Source organism: Suncus etruscus, chromosome 16 (assembly GCF_024139225.1).
Source record: "Suncus etruscus isolate mSunEtr1 chromosome 16, mSunEtr1.pri.cur, whole genome shotgun sequence".
Lineage (NCBI taxonomy): Eukaryota > Metazoa > Chordata > Mammalia > Eulipotyphla > Soricidae > Suncus > Suncus etruscus.
Window position 1 is genome coordinate 76922236 of NC_064863.1, and position 20249 is coordinate 76942484.

At 36.8% G+C, this 20249-nt stretch overlaps 1 protein-coding gene across 1 annotated transcript in view; it reads left to right on the top strand.

The window, feature by feature from the left end:
• The first annotated feature begins 993 nt into the window (after nucleotides 1–993).
• The window catches only part of DSPP (dentin sialophosphoprotein), a 36207-nt gene continuing 16951 nt past the window's right edge, over nucleotides 994–20249 (top strand). Inside the window, exon 1 of the mRNA XM_049789886.1 lies at nucleotides 994–1101. Coding sequence (XP_049645843.1) covers nucleotides 994–1101 — 108 coding nt within the window. The remainder of the gene's footprint in view (nucleotides 1102–20249) is intronic.

Below are 20249 nucleotides of genomic sequence, written 5' to 3' on the forward strand. Positions count from 1 at the left end.
ATAGGATAGCCTCAGGCATCCCCACCAACTATTGCTCTTGGCTACTCAACACATTTTTCTTCTACATTAAGAATTTTATATGGGGCCGGGCGGTGGCGCTAAAGGTAAGGTGCCTGTCTTGCCTGCGCTAGCCTTGGACGGACCGAGGTTCGATCCCCCGGTGTCCCATATGGTCCCCCAAGCCAGGAGCAACTTCTGAGCACATAGCCAGGAGTAACCCCTGAGCGTTACCGGTGGTGGACCAAAAATAAAAAAAAAAAAAGAATTTTATGCTTTCTCCTTTCTTTCTCTCTTTGTCTCTTTTTCCTTCCTTCCTTCCTTCCTTCCTTCCTTCCTTCCTTCCTTCCTTCCTTCCTTCCTTCCTTCCTTCCTTCCTTCCTTCCTCCTTCCTTCCTTCCTTTCCTTCCTTCCTTCCTTCCTTCCTTCCTCCTCCTTCCTTCCTTCCTTCCTTCCTTCCTTCCTCCCTTTTCTTTTTTTTTCTTCTTTTCTTTCTGTTTTTGGTCCATGCCAGGTTGTCCTTGGGGGTTATCTTGACTCTGTGCTCAGAAATTGCCTCTGGGATACTTGGGATCAAACCTGGGGACAGGCCCCTTTTAAGAGAGTATAACTCAAGACTCTACCTTTATCATCAACATGTGAACATTCTAGTGTTTTACAAATATGAAAAAGAAACATACATTTCCTCAACTCTGTATACCCACTTAAAGTATTTTTTTAAATTTAAAAAAAAGAAATAGAAAAGAATTTTATATGGTGCTATAACATGAAAGCAGGTCATAGAAGAAAAATATTGGAGTTCCATATAATATGTGGCTATTAACAGTAATGGATTAGAGCTTATTCAAATGTTTACCAGAAATGTTTACAAATTCTTCTAAATAAGAAAACTCAAATGCAGAAAAGTGTGATAGTATATGAAGAAGTTAGCATAAGACTCTTTCATGTAAATTGCTCATTTGTCAAAAACAATGGTGGAATTGATCTTGGACGTCGATGCTGGAAATAAGTATTACCCCTTTCTGGCAGAGCAATTTTGCCCTTTTGCCTATTGTACTCACAATGGGTAATGGCAAAGGGTGCCTAATGGCCACTGAGTCTCATGTAATATCTTGTTTAATTCCCTTTACATGTTCTTGGATAAATGCTTTAAAGTTTCTCGTATGTTGTGTTCATGCAGCTCTGTCCAATTACAGGCCTATATTTTCAGACTAGTTTTTTCCTAATATTTTAATATACTGCAGCTGAGCCAAATCTGATAGGCTTGAGATGCCATGCTATTGAACCATCCCAGCCCTCCAGATGCTGGAGTGTGTAAGCATGACAACTCCAACATTTGCAATATACTGGCAGCCCAGTGGGAACATGGAGAATGAATGAAAAATTTGTGTAGATGCCCATTGATGTTATGAGTGAAAATTGGTACAGAGTGCTTAACTGGAACCCAACAGCTCAACAAATCCTCAGATAATGACTTTAGTGACACCATTGTATCAACAAATATGAGGTTTTTTTGTTCTGAACCTACCAATCATCAGGATGGAGGCTTTCGGTGGTGATTGGGAACATTGTTGGGGGTGTGTTGCACTGCTGATGGAATTGGTGTTGGAACATTGGATGCCTGCAATTACTGTATTGTGAATGGCTCTGTGAATCATAGTGTTTAAGTGAAGTTTCAAACAGAAGTTAAGAAAAAAACTCCTAGAGTGAATTAACAGTATCTTCCCAAATTCGTGCTTTTCTGGAGACTCAGAATGTGAACTAATTTGTAACCAGTATCTTTGTGGAAAGTTTAAAAAGATCTTGAGAAATCAAATTAGATTTAAGGATGTTTCCTAAAGGCAATGATAAGTGTTTCTTTGATGAGAGTAGAGTGAGGGCAGGAGAGGTCGCTCAGTAGAAGAGTTTTTCTATAACACGTTAAACTCTAATTCAGTCAATGGCACTTCATTTATGTGTATATGCACATTCAAATACACAAAATGAGGAAGACTTTGACAAGGAGAGGATATTTAGAGTTACTTGAAGAAGACTGAGGCACAGTTTGGAGTGAACATCTACAAGCCAAAGAATGCCAAAGTTTGCTGAGCCACTAGATCATAGGAAATTTGGGATTTTTTTTTAAACTCAGAATCTTTGAAAGAATCAACTCTTCTGGCCTCTATGACTAGCATATGAATTTAAATCACATAATTTGTGTGGAATTGTCTGATCTGTCTAGAAAACCAGCACAGTCCCTGACTGTGGTGAGAGGCAACATAATCTGAGGTCAACAATTTGCTGCTGTTCTTGAATCCTAAATATGCCCACTTTGGGTCATTTCTTCATTCTAATAAAGTAGATGATGAGGTACAAAGCCTAAAGACCTACCCAGTAGAAAAATTTCCCTTAGCAAACCTTTTACAACTTTTTTGCAACTCCCTAAGCTCAAATCTCTGTAATAGCAGCTTTTTATTATGCTTATCATTGTTTTTAAACAATAGTACCAGTATTATTATAGTTGTATGTGGTAAATAAGACATTTTTGTAGTTGAAAAAGTGATAAAGTACACTGAGAAAATATTTGCAACACTTCATCAAATAATTGATAGTAAAAACATAAATGATATCTAGACTATTAATAAATTTAGAATAAGGTATTATTTAAATAAAAAATTAGCATATTAAAGTAAAATATTGGAGTTGATTAATAGTAATACTTTGCTGGTGGAAATATAAGTAGATTCAACTGTGTTGGAATAATAGTTTGGGATATTTTTTGAGTTTTAAATTTATAGACCCTTGGAGGAGCAATTAATTATACTATATACCCAATTTGAAAAAGGTAATTTAAAGGCATATACAAGAGTCCTCATGAAATAATTCCTATTGGCAATAGCAAAAATGTAGAAATAGGGCCCAGAAAGATAGCACAGCAGTGTTTGCCTTGCAAGCAACCGATCCAGGACCAAAGGTGGTTGGTTCAAATCCTGGTGTCCCATATGGTCCCCCGTGCCTGCCAGGAGCTATTTCTGAGCAGACAGCCAGGAGTAACCCCTGAGCACCGCCGGGTGTGACCCAAAAACCAAAAAAAAAAAAATGTAGAAATAACCAATTCCATCCTGTAACTAGAAAATCTTATCCATATTGTATGACAGGAGACAGACTGCGATACATTCATATAATTTATTGAAAATAAATGTGAGTATATCACCTGTGAGTGTGATACATATCACATTAATTTTATTAAAATAAAGTCACCTAAGATTAGATTTAATATAACACTTTTCCCTAAAATGTTGCAAACTCTTTGAGCCAAATTAATTTTATTATTTTAAAATATTTGAAGTACAATGATTGGCAATACTGTTAGTAGTAGGTTTTATGCATGCAATGTGCAACACCAGATGTTCCACCTGAATGTGTACTTCAGTCTCTTTCCCATCCAATTCCTTTGTCTTGATAAACTCTAGTCCTCAGATTATGTTGCCTCTATTTGTTATTCCCTTACTATTTATATACATAGTATAAAATCATATATCCTTTACACAAATTTTCATTCTGAATCTGCCCCTCTTTTTCTGGTTGTCTTCACTCAGCATGACTGGATCCAGTTTGATCCACTTAGTGACAAATTGCATGATTTAATCTTTTCTTATAGCCAAGTAGTACTCCATTGTGTATACAAACACACTACCTGTTGTTCTATTGCTCCAGCCCCTTTTCCCATATACATTTTTATTCCACTTGACATAATACACAGATTTAAACTTAAAGAAGAAAATTAAAATGTGCACCTTTTACAAGTTAAAGAAAAATGGAAGTCTTAGCATTTGAATTGGTCTGCAAAAAAAAAAACCTTATATGTTAGAGGTACAAACTATGCTAAATTCAGCAGGTTTAAAATAATCTGTACACAGTCATTTTGAAAAAATTATACTGTTTTCAAGGTTACTTTTAACATTGAAATTTATAGGCACTGACCAATTTATAACTATTTACATAAACCAATTAATAAACACTGTAGCTTGTGAACAGTCACCACTATTTCATGTCACAGACCAATTGGTCTTGACACAAGTAACCTTCTAGGGTCCCTTGAAAGGTGTGTAATGGGGTCAGTGAATGGGTAACAGAGGCCAAGGAATCAAGTTGGGTTCAAGTTCTGTTCAGTTTATTCAAAGCAAAAGGTGGAATTATACACACACACACACACACACACACACACACACACACACACACACACACATACACACACACACACCTGTATTAACCACATGCAAAGCAAGGGTCTAAACATCTGTACTATCTCTTTGGTACAGAAAACACTTTTTCTCACAGAAAAGTACAGTTTTTAAGGGGTTTTCACTGAAAAACGTCTTGCTAAAGTGCTTTGAAAAACTTTCTACCTTGAATTTTCAAGGTTGTTCAAGTCTATGATTATCAGAGCATGGATGTTGGAAGGAAGATGATTCATTGCCCAAATTACAGTGTGGCAGGTCTCAGTGGAAACAGTGTTAGATGATGACTAAATCTAAATGGCCAGCCCAGAGATGATGTCTTTTATTTTTAGGGGCTCCAGGAAACGAGGTCTTCAGGTCCAGGCATACTATAAACTATAAACTTCAGTGGGCTTTGCCAGACAACCTCACTTAAACATTTTATTTTGAGTAGAAAAAACTTGATCTCTGTGCCCTGAAATGCCAGTTTTCTTTAACACTACGTTTTTTACTTCTGTTATTACTCCTCCTAATGTCCACAGGCAGAAACTTGAGCTCTCATGGGAGGAAGTGTTCTCAAACTCCCATTTCCTTTCACTACCACTTTCCACAGATTAGCTATGTATTTTTAATTGAAATTTTAATTTTCTTTCAGAATTTTTGCATTTTCAGTATTTGAACACACATATATACACCTAATCATCTCTTAAACAAAATTTTGATGTGGTAAAGCTGTTACAGAAATTAGTGTACTTGCAAACCTAACATGAGCCTGACACTGCTCCCCTTCTCTACCACATGGTCTCCACCAAACACCAATGGATGCAGCTCTGGATGACCCTTCTACATACTGTAGGGGTGTCTAGAGTATCTCCAGCAATAGAGTCTCATGGGATCTTCAGGCCATTACACTGAACTGACCACCCTACCCAGTGAGACTCACCTGTGGGGCACCCAGACTCCCTAAGCAGAATTTAGGAATTACCTCCCCACTCACAAAAGAAAAAGATGCTTTGAGCTGAACTAATACTTTTTTTTCTATTTATAAAGTTTTTATTTATTTATTTATTAATTATTTTTTGGGGGGCCACACCTGGTGGTGCTCAGGGGTTACTCCTGGCTGTCTACTCAGAAATAGCTCCTGGCAGGCACGGGGGGCCATATGGGACACTGGGATTCGAACCAACCACGTTTGGTCCTGGATCGGCTGCTTGCAAGGCAAACGCCGCTGTGCTATCTCTCTGGGCCCAAGTTTTTTTTTTTTTTTTTACCACATTTCCCCCAATCTCCCCCACCCACTCAAGTCAAATTATAAAGTTGTCCTTAAAGTAATCAGTAAGTCAAGTTTAAATTTCAGGTCATTCTTTTCTGACTGAAATAGTCTCAGGACATCTGGTACTCTTGCACAGCCACATACACCACCGCACAGCACCTCAACATTTCATAGTACTGTCAGGCCAGTAGAATTGTGGAAAATATGATGGAAAAGTCATATAGATGACAACTAAGTTCAGTGAGCCTAAACAATAATAAAGAAGGCCCAACTAGAACTAATCAGCACAGTAGGTCCTCAGACAATGACTTTAGTAATATTAGTATAAGATGTAGCAATTATCACAAATTGACTCTTATTTATCTAAGTTTTGATAATTTCCTTTGCCTTTGGGTTGTAACAAACAATATACAGTAAAATTTTTGTTTCTGCATTAAAGAGGGCAGACTAGGGTTGTGGGTGGGAAACTGAGGACATAGGTGAAGCTTTAGAAGGTCACATTAGTGGTGGAATGAGAGTTGGAACATTAATGCTTGAAACAATTGTATTATGAATAACTTGGCAAATCATTGTGTTATAATAATTATTTTTAATTCTGAATACTGAAATGAGGTACTAGATGCTAAGGTTTCAATATCTGCATTTTGAAGGGATCACATTTCAGTTTTAAAAACCCCCAAATAACCTCCCAAAATTGTCAAATTTGGAAAAACATTTCTAAAACTATTTTATTTATGAATATAAAAATTTAGCACATTAAAATTTTCTGTAGGGGCATTAGAAAGATGACTGACCCAAGTTCTATCTCTGACACCCCATGGGGTTTTCTGAGACTCCCCTAGGGATAATGAGTCCTGAGCACTGACCAGAAGAAAGTCCCTTGAGAACTTTTGGGTGTGATCCAAACAAACCAAACAAAATTCATGCCTTCCATTCAAGATTGATGTTAATAAACACCTAAATTAGTAAAGCATTAACTCGTTTGTGTGTCAATGTTCTCAATAGCTATATTACTACAGCTTTTAGATATCAAAACCAAAAAGAAAATTAAAAACATTTTAGGTTTTACTTTTCATTAGATTTTCCCCACAATCTAGTATCTACTAGTTACTTCTATTTAAATTGTATCATTTTTCTCTCATATAAAACAAAATATGGTTTCTTTTTTAAGTATATTTATTTAAACACAGTGATTACAAACATGATTGCAGTTGTATGATTACAGTCATATAAAGAATATCCCCCCTTCACCAGTGCAAGATTCCCACCACCAATTTCCTAGATCTCCCTCCTCTCCACTCCACCCACACCTGTACTCAAGACAGGTTTTCTACTTCCCTCATTCATTCACATTGTTATGATATTTCTCAGTGTAGTTATTTCTCTAATTGCACTCATCACTGTATGTGTGAGCTTCATGTCATGAGCTGCACCTACCAGCCCTCATCTCTCTTGTCTCTGAGATACTGCTAAAAATGTCTTTCATTTTTCTTAAAACCCATAGATGAGGGAAACTATTCTGCGTTTTTCTCTCTCCCTCTGACTTATTTCACTTAGTATAATAGATTGCATGTACATCCATGCATAGGGAAATTTCATGACTTCATCTCTCTTGATGACTGCATAGTATTCCGTTGTGTATATGTACCACAGTTTCTTTAGCCACTCATCTGTTGAAGGGCATCTTGGTTGTTTCCAGAGTCTGGCTATTGTAAATAGCACTGCAATGAATATAGGTGTGAGGAAGGGATTTTTGTATTGTATTTTTGTGTTCCTTGGGTATATACCTAGGAGTGGTATAGCTGGGTCGAATGGGAGCTCAATTTGCAGTTTCTGGAGGAATCTCCATATCGCTTTCCATAAAGGTTGGACTAGAAGGCATTCCCACCAGCAGTGAAAAAGAGTTCCTTTCTCTCCACATCTCTGCCAGCACTGCTTGTTTTCCTTCTTTGTGATGTGTGCCAATCCCAGTGGCGTGAGGTGGTACCTCATAGTAGTTTTGATTTGCATCTCCCTGACGATTAGTGATGTTGAGCCTCTTTTCATGTGCCTTTTGGCCATTTGCATTTCTTCTTTTACAAAGTGTCTGTTCATTTCTTCTCCCCATTTTTTGATGGGGTTAGATGTTTTTTTCTTGTATAGTTTTGTCAATACCTTGTATATTTTGGATATTAGTCCTTTATCTGATGGGTATTAGGTGAATAATTTCTTCCACTCAGTGGGAAAATATGGTTTCTTAATTAATTTTTTGATTTCTCACCAACTTAAAAAAAACTAGAGACTGGAGAGATAGTACTTGGGTAAGGCATTTGTTTTGCATGTGACCAACTTAGGTTCAAATTTTAGCACCTCATATGTTCCCCTTAGCTTTGTCAGGAGTGATTTCTGAGCACAGTATCAGGACTAAACTCTGAGAATTACTGAAAACAAGAACACCAGGAAAAAAAACATCCCCAACAATTAAACTTGCAAAATTGCAGTTGATCTTCAAGGTGAGGGATGGGGAGGGGCAGAGTCAAGATAGCTAAATAAAGATATCATGTTTACCTCCTTTCATGATTATAGAAAATTGATGCCACCAGAATTGGGTTTATCTCCAGAGACACCAATGCTAAATCTGAACAAACAGAGCTTCCACAACAAGTAGCAAAAAATTTAAAAAAAAAAAAAAAGAGAGGAGTTTTAACAGTGGGTCATAAGCTGCAACCTAGAACAATTTCAAAGGTGCAAAATTTTAAGCTTGAGATGTGGGAGGCCACTTGTGCTAAACCACAGCACACCAGTATTATGCTCTTGCATGTGTAGCATAGAAACAGGAGATGAGCAACCATAAGGTATCAACGGCGGCGGTCTGGGTCACTATCAGATGCCCTCTATTGACATCCAGAAGGCTTTGCTAACTACTGGTAGAGCCATATTCAAATCCAATGTCTATGTAAGCAGATACTGAGGACAAATTTCAGATGAAAACTTCATCCTCACCTTGCTCACTCCTAATCACCCTCACTTTGCAAATAACTGAGTTAGCTAGAGAGATAAAATTAGCAAGGGCGTTAACTCCTGGCAGAGACTCAATGCAAATAAGCTGCAAGCCTGAACCCTGCCAGTACCCTTTGAACCCTGCAAAACTTCACCAGATTGCAAGGGGATCCCACTTCTTGTTGTGTTCCATTGAGGAACAACAGGCAGCCATATCTTCCAATCCAGGCTGTATACTGGCATATGGGCTCTACCATCAGCTAGGGCTGGGGTCCCAACCTCCTTCCACTTGTGTCCTAGTACAAGTTCTTCATTAGCTGTCCAGGACTGTGTGAGTAGCAGGCACTGGTAACTCAGTTACCCCTTTGCTACCCAGTACTATTGCCTTGGTGCCAGAGTTGTATCAGGTATTTATGACAGTAGCCCTTAGCTATTACTGCTTCACCCCCATCTATCAGGGCCTCAATGAAGCACCAGATAAAAAGATAGAACTCACCTTCACTGATTGTATTAGAAAATATAATGAGGGCCCGGTTTGATGATAGTGATGATATCATTTTGCCAGAAGCATTGGGTTTGAAGGTTGAGAGGGAAATGGGAGAAATTAGTGGAAGAAAATGTACACTGATGAAGGGTAGTGTACGTTGTATGACCAAACTCAATCATAAACAGTTTTGTATCCATGGTCTTAAATAAAGTAATTATCAAAATTAAATACCTGGAATAAACTTAAGAAAGAAAGCAAAAGACATACCTTTTAAACTTTAGGTCACTTTTAAAAGAAATAGAAGACAAAAGGATTAAAATCTATTTTATGCTTATGTTTGGGAACATTATTAAAATGATCATCTTCATCAAAGTATTTTACACAGATACAATACAATACTAACCAAAATTCTCATGGCATTTTTCAAGAAAATTGAACAAGCATTATTAAATTTGTATCAAAGCACAAAAGATTTCAAATAGGCAAATTAATCCTGAGACATAAAGAAGGGAGGTACTGCATTCCCCCCCCTTTTTTTAAAGCAGCTTTATTTATTAATTGATTGGTTTTTGGGCCACGCCCAGGGATGCTCACAGGTTACTCCTGCTCAGTGCTCAGAAATCACTCCTAGCATGCTCGGAGGATCATATGAGATATCAAGAATTGAATTGGGTTTGTCCAGGGTCTGTTGCATGCAAGGCAAATGTCCTACCAGTGTGGTATCTCTCTGGCTCCAGTACTGCATTCTTTGACTTCAAATGATATCGCAAAACAATAGCAATTTAAATAGTATGATTCTGAAATAAACATTACACAGAAATCAAAGGAAAAGAGAACATAGACTCGAACCCCCAGAATATGGAGAAATAATTTATAACAAAGGAGCAATAGCTTAGAGTGATGAAAAAAAAGTCTCTTTAATAATTGATTTGCGATAACTATAGAGTCACATGTAAAAGAATGAAACTGAATTTCTGTATCACACCATCTACAAAAGTTAAGTGGATGAAAGACTTGAATGTTAGGCTAGAAACTATAGAATATATACAAAATTAAACAAATATATTTCTGTAAAATATATACAAAACATTAATCAAAATAAAATTGACTTCATTAATGTCTTTGGGAGTTTGATGCTACTGGAAGGGAGATAAAGGTATTACATAAAAGTAAAAGTTTGCTGTGTACAGAGAAACAATCATTAGATAAAAGTAATTCTACATAATAGGTGACTATATATTTGTGTATCACAAACTGACAAGGCTACTATCTAAAAGATATAAGAATTTCAGAAAATCCAAAATTAAACAATTGTAATACTAAAAAATTAAGAGAGAAGAAAGTTCACCAAAAATACATACAAATGGCCAACAGGCATAGTTAAAAAAACTGATGTCGCATGATGACCCAGAAATTCCACTCCTATGTGACAATCCAAAAAAAAAAAAAAAAGAAAGAAAAGACTAATCCTAAAAATAATACTCAGTTATTTTAATTGCAGTACATTTATAATAGTCCAAATGTGAGGAAAAATCCCCCAAGTGCCCAACAATAAATAGTTGAGTAGATCACGAAAATATTGTCTGAGCCAGAGGAATAGTACAAAGGGTAAAAAAGGACTTGCTTTGCATGCGGCTGACCTGAGTTTGATCCTTGTATCTATATTGGTCCCCTGTGTACCAGTAATAATACTTGAGTACAGAGCTAGGAGTAACTCCCGAACACTGCTGGGTGTCGCCTAAAAAAAGAGAAATTCTTTATAAATATGAAGAAATACTGCTTAGCTATGTAGAAAGATACAATCTTGCATATAATTGACACGGGGGTGTCTTGTTATGTGAAACAAGTCTGAAAGAGAAAAAAATAGATGCTAGCACTTATAAATTGAATATAAAGAAATTAGCAATGAAGTACGTCAATTAAAAAAACAAAAATAGGGGCTGGAGAGATAGCATGGAGGTAAGGCGTTTGCCTTTCATGCAGGAGGTCATCGGTTTGAATCCCAGCGTCCCATATGGTCCCCCGTGCCTGCCAGGAGCAATTTCTGAGCCTGGAGCCAGGAATAACCCCTGGCACTGCCGGGTGTGACCCAAAAACCACACACACAAAAAAACAAAAACAAAAACAAAACAACAAAAAAAACAAAAATAAAACAAAATATAAATAATAATGCTACCCCTCTCCCATGCCGATTCTGAGAGAAACATTGAAATTATCCAAAAAGAGGCATGAAGACTGAAAGGTAGAAGGAATGACAATGAACAATGGCAAAGGCATATTAGCATTTGTATTTGGACACAGTGTGGTAATATATCTTTAAATGATATGTAAAAAAGTACTCCTATAGTAAATGCAGTCTTGTATTTAACTGGAAGCCATATGGCCCTGTTAGTCTTCAGGACATTCCAAGGGAGTCACAAGTGAAAATGACATAAATGGGGGGTTTAGCATTAGATTAGGGACCAACTAGTAGGACGAGGGAGCCACAAGAAAGAAACAAGATCAGAAGAGGACCACACAATGATATAAAAATTGAGAGCTATTCTTGCAAACCAACATTACCTCAATTTGAAAAAGAAAAAGAAAAATCATGTATTGTGTTGTTATTATTGCTTGATTATTGGGTATATAATGTTAGGAGAGAACTCCCATTTTGACAAGGTATAGAAGAGAACAAAATCTGATACTGCTATTTTGTATGTCTGGCAGTGGAAGAACATTAACAGACTAACTCCTGTCTCCACAGGCTTAAAAGCTTGCTTCTTGATGACAGCCTACATGCTTCCTGTGCTGATTTCAATACGAGAGTTTCACTGCTTGATCTGGCACTCTGTCTTTGCAACTTCATGATGCTAGGTGATTGGCACAGTGGACAGCAGAAGTCTTTTGGGAGACTGTTTCTAAGCTGGTAATAACTTCATTATGCATGGAAATGACTGTAGAACACATAAATATAACCCACTCAACTCAAACTCCAAGTGTCCTGATTTTACCTTTTATTTTAAGTAAATTCCAAAAATACCTATGAGGACTCCAACAACAGAGAAATAAGAGGAAGTCAGCATGAAACATGAGTGCTTCTACAAACTGTCCTTAAAATGTCTTACTTTTGTATATTTGATAGACTCGTAAGGCCATGTGAATATATTGGTAAAACTGCAACTTTTTGATTGATTCATCCATCTTTGGTCCATTGAGGTGTTTCTATATCCTGTTGTTTGTCTTATGTACTACAATAAACATAGATCAAGAGTATGCCTGGATCTTTTCTTGTTTTTGTTTCTTTTGACTTTGGTTTTGCAACAAGAAGTTGTGGCATAGATACACAACACAATACTATACAGCTGTAAGAAAAGATGAAATAATTCATCTCACTATAACATGGCTGGAATTAGAGGGTATCATGTTAAGCAAAATAAACCAGAAAGAAAAAAGACTGTATGTTTTCATTCATCTGTCGACTAGACAGACACACAACAAGAGAACTGACAATACTGAAAAGCCCTTGACATTGTATTACAAAACTATTTATCAAAAATGGGGAAAGGAGGAGGGAAGAAGGCCAGAATAGGAAGTTTAGGGTCAGGTGGTAGAGGGTTTCTTTGGTGGTGGTAAGATACAGTAATTTGTATATCAATATTATAGACTTTAATACTATTGTAGTAACTTTAACTAAGAAAATGAATATAAAAAGCTATATGTGAAAAAGTTCTTTAAAGGCTGGTTCTGTCCAAATTCATTATTATTATTATTATTTTTGTGGGGAATAGGCCACATTTGGCTGTGCTCAGGGATCATTCCTGGTGGTGCTTGGGGGTACCATATGTGGTGTTAGTGATTAAACTGGGGTTGGTCACATGCAAGGCAAATGTCTTAAATCTAATATTTTCTCTCCAGCCCCTAAATTAATTTCTTTCATCTTTCAATTAAATTGGCGAATTGCATGATTACACATAATTTATGTGTGTAGAAATGTAGCAAGCAGATGTTCCTATTAGAGTTTTTATGATAAAGAAATGTTTTCTTTATCATCAAGCAGAAACTCAGGCTTATTATAAAAACAGTTCAATACACAAAGATGGCAAAAGAATAATCTTAGGATTCATGTATAAAGACTTGCTTATTTATTGGGACTGCTTATCTACATGGGACTGCTTATAAAAATTTCCTCATGAAGAGATAACTTTGCCATCTTTGAACACTAGCATGCTACAAAATTTATGTTATACAAAAACACTGAAGCAATTTTTCCTTAGTGTCTTCAGAGTCAGCACATTTGTAGCAAATATGTCTCCACTCTCTTAATCCAGCGATAGAATTGTTTGCTGAAAATATTTATTATCTCTAAATTAAGATTCCAAGCAGCTCCAACATGCACCCAATGAGCCAATGATAATTTGTCATAGTTGGCATTGACAATGACACCAAAATCTGGGAAATGTTAATTTAGTTGAGCTAAAAATTGCCATGATATTGCCGTGAGGAAACTGGGTGACGGACACTACAAAACTACTTTCATCATAAAATTTTTTGAGAGCAAGTACTTGAGCTTTTTCTTCAAATAAATCAATTTCCAACCATCCAGTGTCCTACAAGTCAATTCAATTTTGTCACTACCTAAAACTATCATTAAATCCTGCAAAATTAAGGACTCAGTTCTCTCTATGGATATCTCATTTTGGATGCCTATTTCAAGTTTGGGTCATCCAAAATTTTAGTTAACTACTACAAATTTGGATTTTCTATGCACCATATTAATTTCAATAAATTTCTATAGCAGCTGAAGAACTGAGGGGAGGAAGACTTTACCTAAAAGTATTAGCTTATTATATGAATACAACTGAAATTGAAGAGAGTATGGCAAAATATATCCAGAGACAATAGAGATGACAATAGAGGATAAAACAAATACAAAACCATAATAAAGTCATACCAATTTCATCTTGATCTCTGATTTTGTATGAAGGGCATGACATAAAGTCTCTCAGCCTAACAGCATTTGTGGTGCATGATGGATAGGCCAGAGTTGTCATACTCCTGCTTGCTGATACAGAATTGCAGTTAGAGAACTAACTGCACTAACTACCATGGCAGTGATAGTGAGAGAGAAAAGTAGAATGCCTGTACCAAAGACAGATTGGGGAGTGTGAGAGAAGGGAAATGTGGCATTGGTGGCAGAAAAGTTGCACTGGTGAAAGGCACATTCTATACCTGAAACCCAACTATGAACATTTCTTTAACTATGGTGCTTAAATAAAGAAATTATTTTAAGAAAGAATACAACTGAAAACCAGCCAAATGGAAGAGAAAAATGGGTCATTATTAGTCAAGGTATTATGCTAGAGCATTCCATGCCAACACGGTATACCACCTGCCTAGAACCTTAATTTGTTTTCTAAAGCAAAAGGTCTGAGATCCTACAATTTAGAGGTTTTCCTGTAAGTATTTGTATATATGTATGGTTGATGAAGGTATTGCTATTGATGATTGAATAAAATAATCATGCCCTTTTATACACCTTGGATCCCATTTAGGGATAGGACTGAAATTTCTGATCTACTTATCTTGCCTTTTACTTCCTGGTGACCAGTATTTATCCTGAAGCTTTTAAGGAACTGTCCACCCTCTGTCATCTCAGCATATAATATAGTACCTGTGAGATCCCAAAGTTTTAGGAATTATATGCCAGAAACTAGAAAAATATAAGGCTAAAACTTTTCTTTTTTTTCTCTTATCTTTTCAAAAATCTTTTTAGCAAGAGTTATTTCAACCTTAGAATGTGGGCTCTTCAATCCTTGGGAAAAATACGGAAGGCATCACTTTCCCCAATTTTAAACTATATTACAAAGCAATTGTCATTAAAACAGTATGGTATTAGAATAAAGACAGACTCTCAGATCAGTGGCATAGACTTGAATATTCAGAGAATGTTTCTCAGATATAGAGTAAATTAATTTTTGATAAAGGGGCAAGAAATTTTTGATAAAGGGGCATTTCCTAAATGAAGGAAGGAAAGCCTCTTCAACAAATGGTGTTGGCACAACTAGTCAGCCACTTGCAAAAAAAAAAAAATAACCTCAGATCTCCATCTAAAACCCTGCACAAATGTCAAATGCAAATGGATTAAAGACCTTGATATTAGACCTGAAACCATAAGAAATATAGAAAAATACATAGGTAAACACTCCACAACATTGAGACTAAAGGCACAAATGTCAAATGCAAATGGATTAAAGACCTTGATATTAGACCTGAAACCATAAGAAATATAGAAAAATACATAGGTAAACACTCCACAACATTGAGACTAAAGGCATCTTCAAGGAGGAAAAAGCACTCTCCAAACAAGTTGAAGCAGAGATAAATATATGAGACAATGCTAAGCTGAGAAACTTCTGCCCCTTAAAGGAAACAATGCCTAGGATACAAAAGCCACCCACAGAATGGGAGAAGCTATTCACCCAATACCCATCAGTTACAGGGCTAATATCTAAGGTATACAAGATACTGACAGAACTTAACAAGAAAAAAGCATCTAACTCGATCAAAGAAATGGGGAGAAAAAATGAACAGAAATTTTTTTCAAAGAAAGAGGCTGGGAAAATCTAAGCCTTACCAGTGGTTCCTGACTGTGAGAAACTGTGAGTGTTGCCTGTGCGTATTTTTCTACTGTCCTGTCTCCTGAACCTCTCAGGAGTGGGCCAAAAAGGGCCCAGAAAAATCGCTTTGCAGCCATGCACTCTTTCTAATGAAAGAACGCCACTGCAACAAGAAGAAAAAAATCACACTAGGAATTGTGCTGGATCTCTGAAGCCCAGCATTTCTCTCCGGACAGTCTTCTCTGCTGTGTGCTCGGGCCCAAGATTTGATCCTGTGTGAGGCTTCATCCACGAAGGGTTCCCCTTCCTTGGAGGCAAGTCGACCCACCCAGAAAGGGTGGAGCCACAGGAGCATGGCCGCACAAATCACTTAGCTAATGAATACCACCACAACACGTAGAAAAACCCACAATACAAGTGTGACAATGGGGAAACAACACAGGCCAGCATCAGGCATAGAGAATGAAGATGGCAACTCTGATGACTGGAAAACGGCCAACCAACTAGTCAGTCTCTCAGATAAGTTTAGAGAAGAAATATGGAAGATGCTCACAGAACTCAAAGAAAACATGGATCAAGTTGAACAAAACACTAATAAGAACCAAGAGAATATAATGACAGAAATCAGAAAACTCCAAACTGAAATAACAGGTCAAATAACATGTTTGAAAAACTCAGTAAATGAATTAAATGACAAAATGGATAAGCTCTTCAACAGGGTAACAGAAGCTGAGGATAGAATTAGTGATGTGGAAGATGAGATACATAACAACTCCATACAGCAGGAGAGATTGGAGAAAAAAACCTTAAAGCAAATGAAAAGACAATGGAAAAATTAGTCAAAGAATGTGAACAAATGAAAATAGAAGTCTATGATAAGCTCTATAGAAACAACTTAAGAATCATTGGAGTCCCAGAGACCCAGGAAGAAAATCTCCAGGAAGAATCAATGGTCAAGAACATAATTATAGAGAAACTACCAGAGCTAAAGAATATATGCGATCAAATCCTGCATGCCCAAAGAGCACCAATAAAAGAGACCCCAGAAAAAAAAACCCAAGACACATCCTAGTCACAATGACGAATCCCACAGATAGAGACATAATTCTGAAAGCAGCAAGATCAAAAAGGGAAATTACATTCAAGGGAACATCCTTAAGATTTACAGCAGACCTGTCACCAGAAACACTCAAGGCTAGAAAGCAGTGGTGGGACATAGTGACAAAACTCAATGAGATAAATGCTTTGCCTAGAGCAAAACTCACTTTCAGATTTGAAGGAAGAATACAAGGTTTCACAGACAGACAAACAAAGCAAGCTTAGAGTGGAAGTCAATGACGTGAAAATCCAAAAAAACAATCTGAAAGATCAACGAAAGCAGAAGTTGGTTCTTTGAAAAAAAATAAACAAGATTGATAGACCATTGGCAAAACTAACAAAGAAAGAGAGAGAGAAATTTGATAACCCATATTAGAAACGAGAAGGGGGAGATAACTACAGATATTGCAGAGATTCAAAGGGTAATCAAAGATTACTTTGAGAAACTCTATGCTACCAAATATGAGAATCTGGAAGAAATGGATAAAATCTTGAACTTTTACCTTCCTTGATTGAATAAGGAAGATGTAGCATATCTAAACACCCACATCACCATTAAGGACATTAAAATGGCAATCAAAAGTCTGCCCAAAAACAAAAGCCCAAGTCCAGATGGATTCACTAATGAATTCTTTCAAACCTTTCAAGAGGAACTTCTACCAATCCTGGCAAGTCACTTTCATGAAATCAAAAAAATGGGAACACTTCCAAATAGCTTTTATGAAGCCAACATCACCTTGATACCTAAACCAGAGATGGTACCAAAAAAAGAAAATTACAGACCAATATTCCTGATGATCATAGATGCAAAGATCCTCAACAAAATCCTGGCAAATAGGATTCAATGCCTCATCAAGAAGATCATCCACTATGATCAAGTAGGTTTCATCCCAGGAATGCAAGGATGGATTAACATTCATAAATCTATCAACATAATACACAACATCAACAAGAAAAATAAAAATCACATGATCATATTAATAGATGCAGTGAAAGCATTTGATAAGGTCCAACACCCATTCTTGATAAAAACTCAGCAATATGGGAATGAAAGAAACATTTCTCGGGCCTGGAGAGATAGCACAGCGGTGTTTGCCTTGCAAGCAGCCGATACAGGACCAAAGGTGGTTGGTTCAAATCCCGGTGTCCCATATGGTCCCCTGTGCCTGCCAGGAGCTATTTCTGAGCAGACAGCCAGGAGTAACCCCTGAGCAATGCTGGGTGTGGCCCAAAAAACCAAAAATAAATAAATAAATAAATAAATAAAAAGAAAGAAAGAAAAAAAGAAACATTTCTCAATATAGTTACGGCCATCTACCACAAGCCAATGGCAAATATCATACTCAATGGAAAAAAAACTAAAAGACTTTCCTCTAAATTCTGGTACAGGGCTATCCTCTCTCACCACTGCTATTCAACATAGTACTGGAAGTACTTCCTATAGCAATTAGGCAAGAAAAAGATATCAAGGGAATCCAAATAGGAAAGAAAGAAGTCAAGCTCTCACCATTTGTAGTGAGAAAACCCTAAAGACTCTACCAAAAATCTTCTAGAAACAATAGACTCAAATAGCAATGTGGTAGGCTACAAAATCAACACACAGAAATCAATGGCCTTTTTATATACCAATGATGATAGGGAAGAAATGGACATTAAGAAAACAACCCATTTACATTACTGCCACACAAACTCAAATATCTTGTAGTCAACTTGACTAAAGATGTGAAGGACCTATACAAAGAAAACTATAAAACACAGCTTCAAGAAATAAGAGAGGACACACAGAAATAGAAACATATACCTACCTGTTCATGGATTGGCAGGATTAACATCATTAAAATGGCAATTTTCCCCAAAGCATTATACAGATTTAATGCGATTCCTCTAAAGATACCCATGACATTCTTCAAAGAAGTGGACCAAACGCTTCTGAAATTAATTTGGAACAATAACCCTCAAATAGCTAAAGTACTTATTGGGAAAATAAATATAGGGGCATTACTTTTCCCAATTTTAAACTGTATTACAAAGCAATAGTTATCAAAACAGCATGACATTGGAATAAAGAGAGACCCTCAGGTCAGTAAAATAGGCTTGAGTACTCAGAGAATGTTCCCAGACAAAAAAAAATCATCTAATTTTGATAAAGGAGTAAGAAATCCTAAATGAAGCAAGGAAAACCTCTTTAACAGGTGGTGTTGGCACAACTGGTTAGCTACTTGCAAAAAGTGAACTCAGACCCAAAGCTATCACCATGTATGAAGGTAAAATTCAAATGGATTAAAGACCTTGATATAAGATCTGAAACCATAAAGTATATAGAACAACATGCAGGTAAAACACTCCATGACATTGAGACTAATGGCATCTTTAAGAAGGAAACAGCACTCTCCAAACAAGTGGAAGCATAGATAAACAGATGGGAATATATTAAGTTGAGAAGCTTCTGCACTTCAAAGGAAATGGTGCCCAGGATACTAGAGCCTCCCACTGAGTGGGAGAAACTATTCACTCAATACCCATCAGATAAGGGGCTAATATCCCAAATATACAAGGCACTCACAGTACTTTACAAGGAAAAAAATCTAATCCCATCAAAAAATGGAGAGAAGAAATAAATAGACACTTGGTCAAAGAAGAAATACAAATAGCCAAAAGGCACATGAAAAATGCTCTAATCATTAATCATCAGGGAGATGCAAATCAAAACAATTATGAGGTACCATCTCACGCTACATAGATTGACGCTCATCGCAAAGAATGAGAACAAGCAGTGCTGGCGGGGTGTGGAGAGTAAGGAACGATTATTCACTGCTGTCTAGTCCAACCTTTATGGAAAGCAATGTGGAGATTCCTCCAAAAGCTGGAAATTGAGCTCCCATACAATCCAGCTATACCACTCCTAGGGATATACCCTAGAAACAGAAAAATACAATACAAAAATACCTTCCTCATATCTATTGCAGCGCCATTTACAATAGCCAGACTCTGGAAACAACAAAATGCCCTTCAACAGATGAATAGCTAAGGAAACTGTGGTACATATACACAATGGAATATTATGCAGCAGTCAGTAGAGATGAAGTCATAAAATTTTTCTTTACATGGATGTACATGGAATCTATTATGCTGAGTGAAATAAGTCAGAGGAAAGAGATAGATGCAGAATAGTCTCACTCATCTATGGGTTTTAAGAAAAATAAAAGACATTTTTGCAGTAATCCTCAGAGTCAGAAAGAGGAGAGCTGGACTGTCCAGCTCATGATATAAAACTCACCACAAAGTCAGGTGGATGCAGTTAGAGAAATCACTAAATTGAGAACTATCATAACAATATGAATGAATGATGGAAGTGATAAGCCCATCTAGAGTACAGGTGGGGATATGGTGGAGAGGAGGGAGATTTGGGACATTGGTGGTGGGAATGTTGCACCAGTGAAGGGGGTGTTCTTTATATAACTGATCCCCAACTACAATCATATTTGTAATCAAGGTGTTTAAAGATTTTAATATAAAAAAGGAAATACAAATGGCCAAAGGCACAGAAAATTGCTCCACATCACTAATCATCAGGGAGATGTAAATCAAAAGAACAATGAGATACCATCTCACGCCAC